Genomic DNA, 16,026 nt, shown 5'->3' on the forward strand with positions numbered 1-16,026 from the left:
CCGCCCCCCCCCCAGCCCTGTCCTCACGCTGTAATGGGCTGTTCCTGTTTGTAATCCCGGAGTAACGTCCTTTCTCTGCCCATGTAGCATGTCCAAGATACTGAAATGTGCTGGGAATGAAGACATCATCACTCTGAGAGCAGAAGACAATGCGGATACGTTGGCGCTAGTGTTTGAAGCACCAAGTGAGTGTTAGGTTTGAGAATGTTGCCGCAGTGTCTTTAGGTAGTCTTAATAAACCACCAGATTGAAGAGGGGGGAGGAGATGACAAGAAATGCTTGAGGAGTGGGAGGGGTCACCTGAGAATTAAACTCCTGAAACAGTCTGGGGGCATAAGTTTGTGTCAGCTTAGAATCATGGAGTGGTTTGAGTTGGAAGGGACCTTAAAACTCATCCATTTCAAATCTCCTGCCATGGGCAGGGACACCTTCCACTAGAGCAGGTTGCTCCAAGCCCCTGTGTCCAACCTGGCCTTGAACACTGCCAGGGATGGGGCAGCCACAGCTTCTCTGGGCACCCTGTGCCAGCACCTCAGCACCCTCACAGGGAAGAGCTTCTGCCTTATCTCCAACCTGAACATCCCCTGTTTCAGTTTGAACCCATCACCTATGTCCCATCACTACAGTCCCTTATGAAAGGTTTCCAGCATCCTTGTAGCCCCCATCAGATACTGGAAGGCTGCTGTGACAGTACTTTCTTCATAAGAGAAAGATTCTTCCTTAGGTCCCATACAGATGTCCTTGGTGGCTTCCTGTCCCCTTACAAGAGGCCGTTGGGTCACTTTCTGATTTCTAGCTCTAATGAAACAAGGTGGATTTTATGGTTATAATTGAGCTGGTTTTATTTGCCAGGGGAGGGAGGAGAAGGGACAACACTTAGACTCAGGATGACAACTTCTCAGAAACACTTGGTCAAAATATGCTTATTTTTTTTAGATCAGGAGAAGGTTTCTGACTATGAGATGAAGCTGATGGATCTTGATGTGGAGCAGCTTGGAATTCCAGTGAGTAGCAGTTCTAACGATTGACTCTATGTCTTAGACACAGGTGTTTTCCCATGTTCATGCCTGGACTTGAGCTTTGGGAAGACCAAACTCAAGGTCAGTGACTACACCAGGCTCCTTGGTAGCAGTTTTAACTGTGACTCTTCCTTTGTAGGAACAGGAATACAGTTGTGTAGTGAAAATGCCTTCTGCTGAGTTCGCCCGCATCTGCAGAGACCTCAGCTACATTGGCGATGCCGTTGTCATCTCCTGTGCCAAAGATGGGGTGAAGTTCTCGGCTAATGGGGAGCTGGGCAACGGCAACATCAAGCTGTCCCAGACCAGCAATGTGGATAAAGAGGAAGAAGCTGTAAGTTTAGTGCTCGCAGTTCCTGTGGTGTCCTCAGTGTTTGAGGTTTCTGCTAATACAACTAATTCCCTCGCCTTCTGGGGGCTAAAGCTGGGGGATCACATTGTTATTTCTCTGGTTTATAGATTAGAGTCCACAAATTGATGCGAACTTGAGGTCCTGGCTGCTGGGACCCACAAGCAGGGCTCAGCAGGGTGGGGAACAGCCCTGCCCACCTCAGAGTGCCCGAGTTACTTGAGAGGCTTGAGGGAACATGCTGCTGGTGACACTAGCTGGAGTCTGACCTGCTTTTCTAGGTTACAATAGAGATGAACGAGCCAGTGCAGCTGACCTTCGCGCTGAGGTACCTGAACTTCTTCACCAAAGCCACTCCCCTGTCACCTACAGTCACACTCAGCATGTCTGCAGATGTTCCTCTTGGTAAGTAGAAGCAGCTCTGCTTGAGAATGCTGCTGCTGCAACAGCTTTAAGAACTTCTGACAATGGCTTTTCTGAGGAAAACGCTGTTTCTTTTTCTTTTTCCCAGTTGTGGAGTACAAGATTGCTGATATGGGACACTTAAAATACTACCTGGCTCCAAAGATCGAAGACCAACAGGAAGGTTCTTAACTGGAGCAGGACTGAGGGGTGAGGGCACAGCCTGGAGAAGGAAGTGGTGGTGGTGGTAGCAGTTCCAGTGCGTTGGAGCGTCGTACGAGCACTGTTAGGCCTGTTGTGTAGATACCTTTGTAAATACTTTTTACCTTCCTCTTCTGCTCTGCTGCTCTCGTTGGAAATAGGAAATTTCTGTTTTTTTTCTAGTGTATTCCTCTACTTGCAGTAACTTCTTAGATGCTGTCTGAAGGTGAAGTAACTTACTCCTTGGCTTAGAGAAGGGGTGCAATATTTAACTCGAGTAAAGGTGATGTTTCCTGGAGTTTCACCTGTGGACTAGGGCTGCTCTTCAGTTATGCCACAAGTTTATTTGACCTTACTTGATCCATTTCTTTTTGAAGCCTGATATTCCAACTGCAACTTGGAAATAAAGAGTCTAATTTCAAGGGTTTATCCTGTTTAAATGTGGGGTGGATGAATCCACACTTGTCCAACTGTGAATGTTCCTGCTTCATTCCTTTTTCAAAGGCACTGCAAGGGGCCAGCTTGGGGGGGTTTTCTTGCATTGGAGTTGCCAGCTTCTGATGACTTTACTGTTGAAGTGACATGGTTACACTTTGAATGACTGATTTGTCTCCCATGTTCCCTCTAAGCAGAGGTTTGTGAAATGGCTTTTCCTTGGAACACTTCAGCAGATTCCAGAGCTGCCTCTAGCAGAGGGCTGGAGCTGTCACTGCAGTCCCTTGGTGCCTCTGTCCTTGCATGCTCCTAGTGCTCATGTAGCACACTTGGAGGTGTTTGTGATCATGCTTATTGTTAAGACAAAAGGTTTTACAGGTCTTTCACTCTAAAGGTTTGATCCTGAAGCACAAGATTTGGGGACAGTTTCAGGCTTTTTCTTTGGTTACTGTATAGCTGCGAGCTCACCATCAATCCTCACCCTCGAACTGGAGTGAATCCGCTTCATCACGAACAACAGCGATTCTGTTGACTTGAAGTGAATAACACTCAGGCTCCACAGTGCTGCGGGTATCCTCCTTTGAGAGGCTGTGTGCTTCCCACTAGTTGCAAATCAAGAGTATCCTGAGCATTAACTGCTTGAAAGCCCAGTTGAGTTAGCAGGAGCATTTCACAAGGGGGCAGTGCTGATAGGGAAACGAATTCTGCTGTGTCAGGGTGATGGGGCTGGCTATTGGCTCACAAACTCAGCCCTGCTGGAAGCTGAGGATGTGCTTTTAGTGCCTTTGCCCTCAATTCCTGCTCAGTGGCAGCACTGCTTTAGTAGCAGAGACAGTGTTGACTCTGGTTTGCTGCTGTGCACATGGCTCTCAGTCTGGTTTTCAGCTTCCACATGGAGCTTTCTCATGTGTCCATACTCCATTTTTTCCCTTGAACTTTCTTAGCTCACTGATTCACTCAGTTCCTTTAAGAAAAGATCCTTTAAGTAAGATTTTAGTTCCCTTCAAGTCAGCAACTGCTGAGTTACTGCCTGGAATGCTGGAGTATAATAACCTTAAATAACCAGGAAGCACTTTTTCCCCTCCAGATGTGTCCCTTCTCAGCTTGGATCAATGTTGTATCCACAGTGCAGCAAGTAAACACGTACACTGGTGAAGAATCAAGGGTTTGATGTTGAACCAGGGAAGGATTCTGGGTTTCAGGGGTGTTTGTGACTCTGGGATAGTGATTGAAGCAGATTCTTTTTGGTGCAGTGGGGGTTAACAACCTCTTCCTTGTGCTGTCCTACTCACAAACACAGGAAAACCAAGCCAGAGGCTTTAACTGCCTGTTTACAGCTGTGATGATCAAATGGAGAAGCTTCATGTTGTAAGAACCATCCTTTAACATCAACATCTACGCGCGTAACGTTTGACTCGTGCTGTGTCTGCTTTCTGGATAAATCCTGAAGGAAGCTCCATGTTTACTTTGCCATTCCCAAATGATGTTCCCTTTCAAATAAAGCAGAAGGAAGCTGGGGAGGGTTAGTAAATGTTCTGTGTGTTTCTTCATGTTCGAAGCAGCTTTTGAAGTTCACGTGTATTTAGAGTTTCTCACCAAGGAGAAAAGAAATAAGAAAAGGGGGAGGGAAAATTCTTGGAAACTGAAGGAAATTTTTTCCAGGCTCTAAATCCATTAAATGACAGGAATTGGAAGCAGGGTGTTTCCTGCAGTTCCCTTGTTCTCAGGAGGCACAGCCATGGCTCTGTGTCCTCTGATGGGTTAATATTCCAGGTCCTGGATGTAATTCCCTGGCTACAGCTTCTGTCACATCCTCAGCCCTGATGGAGCTCTGTGCTGGCTCTGACAGTTGAATTACAACCTGCAGAAAATCACCTTTACTTTAAGGCACATGCAGGAGTGATGGGTACGGAGGTGCCACTTCACAAACCATCCACAACTGCAGCTCTGAGGTGACAGTTTAGCTCCTGCAGGACATGGGCCTGGCGAGCAGGACCTGCTCCGAGGAACCCTGCCGAGGAACTGTCATTCCAGCTTCCCATCTGGAGCGTGAGCCTGGAAATAAGCCCTTGGAGCTGAGCCAGCGAGAGGCTGTGCCATAACCTGGAAGGAAATGACCGTCATCAAGAATAAACTTCCTGGGTTGCTGTGGGGCCGGGGCAGCGCGGAAGTGAAGCGGCAGCAGCGGAGAGATGGGATTGAGCAGCAGGTACCTGGCTTTATCCATGTCCTGGGGCAGCGGGTGCAGCTCGGGGGGGTCTCAGTGGTGCTGGGAGCTTCCTGCTCAGCAGCAGAGAAACCATTTTGGGGCTGGAGGAGGAGTCGAGTGTTAAGTGCAAGGTTTGAGCTCTGAAAGGATGAGAAGCGCCGTCCTCTTCCTTCCTTATTCCTGGGCAGAAGGAGAGTGCTCTTATTTGGATGGTAGCACATAGTGTTAGAGGTAAAATCGTGATTCATCCTTTATTTTCCTCTTAAAGCACACAGCAACGAGCTTGTTTGTGGTGTTGAACCGATGTAGAGCACAAGGGGAGTGAAGCTTAGTGGGCTTGGGCCTGGTTCTTAAACATAAAGTCTGAAAGAGGTTTGGTTTCTTTCATCCATCCTTAATATCCTCTTTCTTGTTGGCAATGTAATGGGAAGGGCAGGACAATTTCTACAAGTGTAGATTGGAAAGAATTCCTGGGAAGCCATCAGCCTGGGAAATAATGGGACAGTCAGTCCCAGTCTCGTGGTACATGGGAATAAAATGGGGCTGAATTGGGAAATCTGACCCATCAGATGTGCTGATTTCTTTTGGCTTCTTCCCCCACCCTGCACATGAACCCCTGGGGAGGTGGGAGGCCGGGGAGGTATTTGAGGTCTGTGACCTGATGTGTGTGGAGCAGAGGATGCCAGTGCTACCACCAGTGATAAGGGTGGTACTTCCCCTATCGATGGGGCTAAAAGTGTTTTGTCTGTGCTTGATTTTGTTACAAAAAAGGGGCAAAAAGGTCCAGTTAAAGGTACAACCGTGGGGTTCAAGATCAGAGTGTGTTGGGGTTTTATAAGTGTCAGACTTACTGGAGGAGGAACAAACCTGATGGCAGGGGATGTGCCAGCAATTAGCAAGAGGCAGACAAAGGACTTTCAGTTCAAGTGCAGACTGAATGTTTTGAGGAGATGCTGTTACCTCAGATGCCAGACAGTGGTTTGGAATAAATCAGCTTCGTCCCTTCCCGTTGGGACAGTTGGGATCTGCACGTGTGGTTCCTTTCTCAGCAAATTGGAAAGCTGATTTTCCACCTCCCTTGTGGGACCCACAGTGCACAGCTCCTGCTGTGATGGAGCTCTGTGGTGGCTCAGGGATGTATCCACAGCCCAGCTCCAGGCCTGGAGCACTCAGGCTGCAGGAGAGGGTGGATGCAGTGAAACCACAGGGTTGGCTCCACAACCAGGGGAGATTGCAGGGTATGGCCCTGGTGTGGCTGGATGAAGCTCTGCCCTGATGTTCCCTCCTCTGTGACCTTGGATTTCAGCTCCTTGCTGGTTACCTCATCCCCTGACCGCTGCATCCCCTCGTCACGCTCCCCCGGAGTCTGGGCAATGACAGCTCCGTTTCATTCTCGTTTCCAGTGGTTTTTCTTTCCCAAAATGGATCTATTGCAAAACATCCGGCTGCTTGAAAAGCTGCTTTGTTCAGTTCTGCTTTGGGTTTGTTTGCTCGGGTCCCTGTTTAGAAATAGCTGGAGCTCAGCCGTCTCCCTGCTGGAAGTGCCATCTCCTTGTGAAATGAGCTGCTTTAGACACTGCGCACTGGTCTGGAATGTCTGTCTTGCTTTAAACACCAGTTCTACCTTAGTTCGACTTGGCTTTCACACCCTGTTGCTGTGCTTCTGTGGTTTAGAATCCCAGACCAGTTGGGCTTAAAGGGACCTTAAAGCTCATCCAGTCCTAACCCCTGCCACGGGCAGGGACACCTTCCACTAGAGCAGGTTGCTCCAAGCCCCTGTGTCCAACCTGGCCTTGAACACTGCCAGGGATGGGGCAGCCACAGCTTCTCTGGGCACCCTGTGCCAGCGCCTCAGCACCCATTTAGGCTTAAATACAAGGCTTTATTTGAAATTATTTAATTTATGAACAAGGACAAAGATGCCTTTTGGTCGGTGCAGGCTTGTTCCTCTTAAGACACTCGATCCATGTCTCAGACTCTATCACCAGTTTGATCTGATTTCATTTTCTCTATTTCTCTTTGTTTCCAGGCTTTAGCTGAGGCTCAGGCTTCCTTGGAATGATGCCATCACGTACAAACCTGACTGCTGGGATTCCCAGTAGCAAAGTCAAATATTCCAAGCTCTCCAGCACTGATGATGGATATATTGACCTGCAGGTAAGAAGTGGGGAAGGAAACCTCTTTCTGCTGCTCCTCCGACTGTGAACTACTAGGAGAGGCTGCTCCAGCTTTGCACAGGCAGGAGAGGCTGTGGTTTTGTTTGTCTCCAGTTGAGCAGCCTCGGCTCAGGGGTTGGAACTGGATGATTAAGGTCCATTCCAAGCACTCCATGAAGTAAGCTGCAAGCCACTGCTTCAACCCTTCTCCTGCTGGAGGCCCTGTAGAGCTCAACTGGGAAGAAGGCAGCTGCTTTAATGGGGTCAAATGGGTTTCTTAGGAGGGAGGTGAGGACTGGGGAGCAGTTTGGGCAGTGAGGGTGTAACCCCCAGCTCAGCAAGGATTCCTTGCAGCACTCTGTTCTGTGTCAGTCTGCTTCCTGTGGGATTCACACCTCTGCCATGGGCGGGGGGAGGCTGTGCTGAGTCAAGCTCTTTCACATTTGTGGTTCTTTCCATGCAGTTCAAGAAGAGCCCACCAAAAATCCCCTACAAGGCAATTGCATTGGCGGTTGTGCTCTTCATGATTGGGACCTTCCTGATTATCATAGGAGCCCTCCTCCTGGCTGGATACATTAGCAAAGGCGTAAGTGAGGGCACTTCTGATCCGAGTTTTGCATCACTCATTCCTCAAAGCCTGCCATGAATCTACTATATTCAGTGTAGAAACTGAAAGCAAAAGGCAGACCTCACCCCTCCCTCCACCACCCTGCTGGTGTTTGCTGGCTGCAGCCTCGTGTCCCTGGCAGCAGAGCCCTCTGATGCCTTCAGTTAGCAAGTCTGGAGCAGATTCAGAGCTGAATTGGGGATGTGCCAGAGAAACCCTGCCCTCCCTGGGGTACAGTTTCATTTTCATGCTGCATCCCTGCAGAGCTCAACTTTGTCCTGGGATCAGTGCTCTTGTGTAGGAGATACCAGACCTCCACACAGGCCACAGCACTGCTTTTTTCCTCTCTGTGTTTATGACTGTTCTGAGTGCTCCATGGCACACTTCTCCTTTTACCTTGTGCCTCTGGAACTGCTTTACAGTTGGCAGCTGCTGCTTATCACTGGGAGCAGCAGCGTTTGGGCTGTAATCAGGCACGGTCCAGGCACAGGTGGAGCTGGTTTGTTCATTGTGTTAGGAGGAACCACCCCTCTGATCTAAAGAAGTTCAGCTGAGGGCTTCCTGTAGCAAGGAGGAGAGGATTTAGAGCTCATCCTGGTGAAAACAGAGATATTTCTCATTTAAGATGAGTTTTGGAGGGGGTTTTTTGCCAGCTACACCTTAGGGATGAATAATTAAAACAAAGGAATGATTCCCCCGTACAGATCCCTTCTTACCACTTGTGTCTCTCTCCATGCAGGGAACAGACCGTGCTATCCCTGTGCTCATCATTGGGATCCTCGTGTTCCTCCCAGGCTTCTACCACCTGCGCATTGCTTACTACGCCTCCAAAGGCTACCGGGGCTACTCCTACGACGACATCCCGGACTTTGATGACTGAGCAGTGGATGTAACCCCATTGTACTTAGGCTGGCACTAAGAGCTGTTAGTTACCCTGGCGATCAGAGAGGGCTGTAGATGAAGTTAATCACTTGTGAGACACCAGTTCCTGGTGTGGCAGGTTTCAGGATTCACCATCAGGTGAGAAGAACATGGGATTTAGGGTGGTTTTCCTCTTGTTGGTTACATGATGCTGGTTGCTTGTAAGAACCTCTCCTTGGGCAAGGCAAATTCTAGCCCTCTTCCCAAAATAGATGAGCCAGTCTCAGCAGCAGCAAAGAGACTTGAGCCTTTTTTAACTGTTTTACAGAGTTTACTTTAGTTTTCAGCGAGCTTGTGGCTGTCGTTAGGTTTCCCTTTGCAGACAAACCCCATATCTCAATTCTCCTTCTGTTCTCTGTCCATCAGAAATGCTTCCAAACTACTTGTCCTGTGCTTGTCGGGAGTTAACAAAAGTCAGGGGGAAAACTGCGCCTGAGATCATCTACACATAGTGCATTTGCTACACAACCCCTCATCAGATGGACCAAGCTCATGTACTCAGCAGACCCATGCTTCAGGAGAAAGCTTTGTCCCACACCAGTGTTAATTTGGCAAAATCTGCTTATCCTTTACAAAGGTTGTTGTTGGGTTTTGCTTGTGGTAAACAAAAGGATACAGGGAGATGGACTGGAATTTAGAGCAGGACTCGAGTGTCTAAATAGCAAACATCTTGGGTTTGACTAGTGTGGCTGCTGGAGATGCTTGAATTCCAGCTGGCTGGCTCTGTGTGTGGAAGCATTTTGCCCTCATCTAGATAATAAGCTGTGCACAGTAAAAAGAAAATCTCTATATAATTTGTAGTGAATAAATCCCATTTATATTGTTTTGCCAGCTTCAGTAATAGGTTATTCAGGGAAAACAGATGAGTAGCTCTAGTTTATGTCAAGTAAAAACAGCCTTTCTCCTGAAGTGGGAATGAACTCGGTGTCCTGGGGAACAAATATGTGACAAGTAGTGATGCAAGTAAAATGTATTTAATATGAATAAACTTCACTCTATTCTGTGTACAAATCATAAGCTTGTCTCTTCCACATTCACAGATCTCGGTGTGCACCAAAAGCTGTTTGGGGCAGCCAGATTAAGGCTTTAGCTGAATCTGCTGTTGCAGTCCCTGCAGGCTTTGCTGAGCCAGCAGCTTCCAACAGCTCCATGTGCTCTCCGGGACCCTGTGCTGAGCTGGGATTACTCTCCCTGGTGCAGCAATCCAGGGTGCTCTGGTATGGCTGGAGAATGTGCTGCTTCAGTTTGCTTTGGTTTGGGGTTCAAACACCCTGTTCCTTTTGCTGTGTGATGTAGCAGGAGCAGTGTCTGTTTGGATACAGCTTGCAGGCTGGTCCTGGCTTTCCAGAACTGTCAGGTTTGTCTCATCATTTTTGATGGAAGAGCAGTATCACTGTTGGTGCAGAGCAGGTCTGTGGAGCTGTCAAAATGGGAACAGCGCTGAATGAACACCTTGCCCTGAAAGTACTCTTAAAATTGCCTGTTTTCCTCCTCCAACGTTCCAGATTAAACCCAAAGCCTGAGCCAAGACCTTTTTTTAACCTCCATCTCTTCCCCTCGTTTGACTCGATTGGTCTGTGTGTGTCCCTGTGTGCTGAATCCTGAGGAATAACTGAATCCCAGATCTCCCTTTCTGGCTCTGCACGTTCCCTGCTGCGTCACACCGGCCCTGTCGTGTTCCTGACGCTTCCCAGATGTTGTCACATCGTGCCTGGGAGCAGCTGAACCGTGTCCATTAATGCTGGGTCTGGCCACGTGGGCAGCTGCTGACGCAAAGCCTTGAATCAGCCTCTATTAGGGGACAAAACTGTGGGATTTGGGAAAAGGGGAGAGGAAGTGGAAGGGAAGTTTAGATGGAGAAAGAAAAGGGGGAGGAAGAAGATGCTTTCAAGTGGGGCTGGTAAGATGCAGGAAGTTGAGAAGCCTTGTGGTTGACTAAGAAGGAGAAGTAAATGCTTAATGATAATGAAAAGGGGACTGGAGGGAAGGGAATTAATTCATTTCTGTTTCATTTGACAGAAGCAAAGGCCTCTGGCAGTGCAGTGGAGAAGGAAGAGCAACCCCTGCCCTAATGCTCACAGGGTTGTCTGTATGAGGGATGGCCCCAGGGAAATTTTCCTCTCTACAGGGATTGTTTTATATCTAATGTGGAAAAAAGGAGGCATTTTTTGGGAAGAAAGAAGGTCTGTTGAGCACTGGAAGAATGGAGATCCAGATGATTTCATTCTTTGAGTTGATATACTACATTCTAAGCAGGGTTGTCCTGCAGAGTGTAAGTCTCTAGATGTTCTAATGTCATTAACTGTCTAGCTGTAGTGTAGCTAATAGCCAGGATTCCATTTTCTCTTGCAAAATAGCATGAGTTTCCCTTTATTTCAAGAGATTGGAAGACTTTACTGCGAAACATCTTGTTTCTCCAAGCCTGGGCCATGCTGTAGCAGTGGTGTTGCTCTGCTGTAGATCTGAGTGCAGTCAGTGTGTCAGCCCTTTTCTGTGTAAAGCACCGTGCAAGGATGAAGCTTTCCTCCAGAACGGAGCTGTCGTTTTGGTGCTGATCCAATACTAAAGGATCTTTTCAATGTTCCTCCCACTCCTGCCACGCTGGGGACCTGCTGCAGGAGCTCCATGGCTGGTTGGGCTCCTGCTGCCTTGCCCGAGCACCTGAGTGCGGAGCTGTATCCTTCCCTTCACCTGGCAGATGCTGCTGCCAAATCCCACAGTTCGTGGCTCTGCTCCTCTCGTCCCTTCTGGAAAATCCTGGGAGTTGTGGGTTTGAGGAGAACTGCCTGACCCACAGAATCCCAAACTGGTTTGGGTTGGAAGGGACCTTAAAACTCATCCAGTTCCAACCCCCTGCCCACAGGCAGGGACACCTTCCACTAGAGCAGGTTGCTCCAAGCCCCTGTGTCCAACCTGGCCTTCAACACTGCCAGGGATGGGGCAGCCACAGCTTCTGTGGGCACCCTGTGCCAGCGCCTCAGCACCCTCACAGGGAAGAGCTTCTGCCTTATCTCCAACCTGAACTTGCCCAGTTTCAGTTTGAACCCATCACCCCTTGTCCTGTTGCTCCAGTCCCTGATGAAGGTCCCTCTCCAGCACCCTTGTAGCCCCCTTCAGACACTGGAAGCTGCTCTGAGGTCTCCAGCAGCTTCTCTTCTCCAGGCTCAACAGCCCCAATGTTCTCAGCCTGACTACAGTGCTGAGGGTAATAGGAGAAGCTTCTGGTTCTAGAGCAAGGCTTGAATGACAAATAAGGCTCTGGCTGAACACTGATGGATGAGGATAATACTGAACATTATTGAGCATCATCCATTCCAGGCACTTGGCAAAGCAGCTGTGTCAGGGAAAAAAATAGTCAGCATTTATGTGGCTTAATGGAGTGTTATTATGCACAGCAGCTCCGGAGAAAGAACAGGCACCTGATTTGAGGCTTTCTCTAGGTTATGAGTGCTTTAATTCATGTGTCCTCAGTGATGTTTTCCTATTGCTGTTGTGTGGTGTGTTTATATGATTATGCACTTAATTTAATACTATGAAGTTGCTGGAAGGACATTAGGAAACGTGATTCTGGAGTCCTGTGGCCTGAGCTGGTAGATTGTTCCCCCAGTGTATTACTTATAAAAGCAAAGACTCATTTTAAGTTGATCCTGTGATTGATTTATGACTGGAGTGAACAGAGTGAACTGAAGTTCTGAAGCATCATCCCCTCAGAGGATACTTTTCTTAGTAGCAAAACTGTTTGAAACATGGAGGTGAATAGATGACATGAGCACAAGTTTCCCAGAGAAGCTGTGGCTGCCCCGTCCCTGGCAGTGTTCAAGGCCAGGTTGGACACAGGGGCTTGGAGCAACCTGCTCTAGTGGAAGGTGTCCCTGCCTGTGGCAGGGGGCTGGAACTGGAGGAGCTTTAAGGTCCTTTCCAACCCAAACCAGGCTGGGATTCCATGACTCTGTGATTCTCTGCTCCTTATCTCCTCATCTGCAATAGCTTGTTGTTAACAGCAGATTGTGCTCCCCAAGGCAGAATGGAGCATGTTCCTCTGCAGGAAGCTCCTTACCACTGTTGGTGGTGCAAATGCCACCAGCTGGGAAGGATGGCCACCAGTGGCTCCTGGCTCAAAGATGCTGTGTGTAACTGATTTTCTAACACTTCCAGAGCCAGGTTCCATCACAAAGGGAAGTCAGGCACCAGACTTGTACCAAGTGGTGACATTCAAGTGCAGAGCCAAGGAGTCAACATGCTGCCCACACAGTGGGCTTTCTGGAGAGGCTTTGCTCCCAGAGATGGTGTGAAGAGCACAGCAGTGGTCTCTGCCAACTCAGGCACTGGACAAGGCTGGTAACAGTGAGGGTTTATAGCAAGCACTGCATCCAGTGTTGCATCAGGCATTGAAACAGCCTGCCCAGGGCAGGGCTGGAGTCACCGGCCCTGCAAGTGCTCACACTCCGTGTAGCCGAGGCCTCAGTGCCAGGGGTTAGTGGTGGCCTTGGCACTGCTGGGAATGGTTGGACTTGATAAGCTTAAAGGTCTTTTCCAACCTGGTTGATTCTATGATCTGCAAGGTCATGGCTAATGCTCTTGTTGGGAGATCCTGTAGAAGGATATCTGCCCGAAAGGGGCTTTCAATGTCACATAGCAAAAATTGGATGGAAAGAGACCTTAGAGCAGCTCCAGTGCCTAAAGGGGCTCCAGGAAACCTGGAGAGGGGCTTTGGACAAGGGCCTGTAGGGACAGGACAAGGGGAATGGCTTTAACCTGCCAGAGGGGAGATTGAGATGAGCTCCGAGGCAGAAGCTCTTCCCTGTGAGGGTGCTGAGGCGCTGGCACAGGGTGCCCAGAGAAGCTGTGGCTGCCCCATCCCTGGCAGTGTTCAAGGCCAGGCTGGACACAGGGGCTTGGAGCAACCTGCTCTAGTGGAAGGTGTCCCTGCCTGTGGCAGGGGTTGGAACTGGATGAGCTTTAAGGTCCCTTCAACCCAAACCAGGCTGGGATTGTATGAACTACCTGTGGAAATGAAAAGTAGAGAATGTCATGACTCAGTGAGCTACGACCTCCCAGAGGTATAAATACAACCGGAAACCAAATGCTTTGTTTGAACAAACAGCACGATCTGCAGCAGCATCTCTGGTGCTTCTCTGGTGCCCATCACGCAGGAGCTCTCAGAGCAGCCCCTGTGCTCGGGGTTTCATGCTTTCTGTCAACTGCAATTAGCCAAATCCAGCAACACTTGCCATGAGATGCTCAGTGCCACGCTGTGCTCTTCCAGCAATATGGATTTTGCTTAGCGTAAAAGACAACGTAAAATCCCTGCAGGGCAGGAAGAAATGACTCGGCACAAAGGTTCTGTCCCTTCTAATCACATTTGTCCTGTGCTCCACTTATGCCCTGGTCTAAATGAGTTTTGTCATGCTCTCCCTATACTCCTCCTCCTTGTTCCTCGTCCTTTAAAATCCCAAGTATCAGCCCATTCATACAACTGCCCCTTGCATCTTCTGCCTCCCCTTAGACATGGGTTAGTGGTGGATTTGGCAGTCCTGGGGTAAAGGTTGGACTTGACAATCTTAAAGGTATTTTCCAACCTAGTTGATTCCTGTTCTGTTCTATACCACTCCATGAGCTTTCTCCCAGCCCTTCTGGGGGGGGTTTGTCCTGCTCTTCCCAGTAAGATCTCTACCTGTAAAGCACCTCCAGGACTCCTTGACTGATCCCACCTTCCCACTTGGCACTTTCCTTGCGCTGTGCTCTGGAGCTGCAGCTCATCGGTTTAGCAGGTAAGTGCAAACTGTACTTAGAGCTTTGGTTTGCCTCTTCCAGCTCGGGGATGTTGCAGTCCTGCCTTCATTTTCTGCCTTCTCTACCTGGTGAAAAGAAATGGTCTTTGCCTTTTTCCTAGAGCTCTGTGTTGTGCATTCCCAATATGAAATGTGGATGTGCACGTTCACAGCATTTCCTTTCTCCTTCCTTAACACACAAGCAGCTTGAGGTTTTTAGGAATGCTGGGTTTAACTAAAAATAGTCCAGACAGTTCAGTGGGCCATGAGAGGTTCCTCTCTCCCAAGAGAATTGCGTTTATTCTGAGGCAGAGCCAAGGGGTAAGGGAAGCGGGGGGAAATCTCAGGGGTAAAATGCTTAATTGTGGATCAGAAATGATTGATTCCAAGTTACTTCATTGACTGTTTTCATCTAGGAAGGTGTTAAGAAAATTCTTTTAATTGGAAGTAAGGCAGTTATTAGGAGGTCTGGTTTTGTGGCCTGTATGGACAGAGCTTGCTTTCGACAAGAATCAGGAAGCAAACACTTCCTTCCTCTCCGCTGCACTTGCTGGATACCAAGCCATGATGCTGGCCTTCATCTGTGGAGCAGCATAAAGGCTACTTTGGAGCTTGCCTCTCTGACAGTAACACAGGCCTGTGAATCCATACAGAGCTTTTCCAGTTCTCTGCAATTACAGGAAGGATCAAAACTGTGACAAATCTTCTTTGAGAGGACTCTTTCTGCTCTGGTGAAGGAGCTGCTTTGGCACTGAACACCTCAGTTCTGTGGAGGAATCAGCATTTCAGTCAGGGCTGTTCAAATGGAGGAGAACAAAACCCATTAGTCACCACTAATTCATTTCATTGTGAAACATTTACTTGGATTGAAGTAGGAGCTGCTCTTAAGTCTTTAAAGGATTAGCTGCCTGCTGGTCTTCCATGCCTGCAACCGTTTATCTAAGCTACTGCTGCAAATCATGCTGTTAACCTGTCATGCAAGGTTTGAACCTTTCTTTCCTTGTCAGTGGGAAATGCGTGGTTACATGTGGGATTGCTGATGGGATGGTGGGAAATGACTACATCCACAGTCAGGACTTCTGGGTTCCTTCCCCAGCTTCTTGAAGGAGGGAAATGACAGACGAATATATTGGTAATTGTCTACTTGAGGATATTGCAAAAGCAAATGAGGGGCTGTAAAGAGTTTAGGGAACATGAGATGTTTGCAAATGCATCCTGCCCCCTGCTTCCATCTTTTCCATGTGCTGTTACCAGGGCAAATAATTCCTCTCCCTCCTGCTGACCTGTCAGCACGCAGCATTTACATCCTGCTCCATCCTTATCACCTCACAAGGGTTATTTCTTACTTTTAAGCATGTAGTATCTTTAGTGTAAAGGGAAAGATCTCATGTCCTGAAGCCTACAAATACTGATTAGCGTCACCATATAATTTTCTAGCAGCTGTTTTCATTAGTATGTCATTAGAAAAAGTCACAGTGATTCTTCTTGTCTCTCAACACAACAGTTCATGTCGCAGCATGACTTCTCCACTGCTCTTTTGGGTGCTGCTTTCCCAGATCAATGTCCTATTTTCTTTGCATTTGATCCTGCAGGTCAAGTGAATCCTTTCTGCCTTTTATTGCACAAGAACAGAGGCAGGATTGTAACATGCCTAAAAATGGGCCAGTGCATGGTCTCCAACTTCAAATATAGAAAACTCTATTTGTCAAGGTTTCTTTTTGTTGGGTGGCTGCATTTCAAATCGCTAAGATGAGACTTCAAAGTTCAACTTACAAACAGCTTGTGTTTTAATCCTCCCCATGAAACAAGGGAGGCTCTTTGACTTGTATCCGCAGTCACTGAGACATTGAATGCTTGAAGCTGGGAGCCTGCTCCACTTCTGGGAGCTTATCATAGGAGGGATGGAGGGAAAGTTGGAAGGGACCTTAAAGCTCCTCCAGTTCCAACCCCCTGCCA

The 16,026-nt window shown here is 48.3% G+C and overlaps 2 protein-coding genes across 2 annotated transcripts; both read left to right on the forward strand.

Annotated features, from left to right (window-relative positions):
* Positions 1-87: 87 nt before the first annotated feature.
* PCNA (proliferating cell nuclear antigen) lies at positions 88-1,979 on the forward strand (the record flags this gene model as incomplete). The annotated part of the gene is made up of 5 exons (XM_010019835.1): positions 88-185; positions 937-1,004; positions 1,159-1,353; positions 1,650-1,773; positions 1,880-1,979. Coding segments are annotated over 5 exons (568 nt in total), but the record flags the coding sequence as incomplete, so codon positions are not given.
* A 4,663-nt stretch (positions 1,980-6,642) lies between these two features.
* Positions 6,643-8,258, forward strand: TMEM230 (transmembrane protein 230). Its single transcript, XM_010019834.1, has 3 exons — positions 6,643-6,772; positions 7,235-7,357; positions 8,118-8,258. The coding sequence occupies exons 1-3, from the start codon at positions 6,674-6,676 to the stop codon at positions 8,256-8,258; spliced, it is 363 nt and encodes a 120-aa protein (XP_010018136.1). The 5' UTR covers positions 6,643-6,673.
* Positions 8,259-16,026: the final 7,768 nt, after the last annotated feature.

This window comes from Nestor notabilis, unplaced genomic scaffold, assembly GCF_000696875.1.
Source record: "Nestor notabilis isolate BGI_N333 unplaced genomic scaffold, ASM69687v1 scaffold1958, whole genome shotgun sequence".
NCBI classification, from domain to species: domain Eukaryota; kingdom Metazoa; phylum Chordata; class Aves; order Psittaciformes; family Psittacidae; genus Nestor; species Nestor notabilis.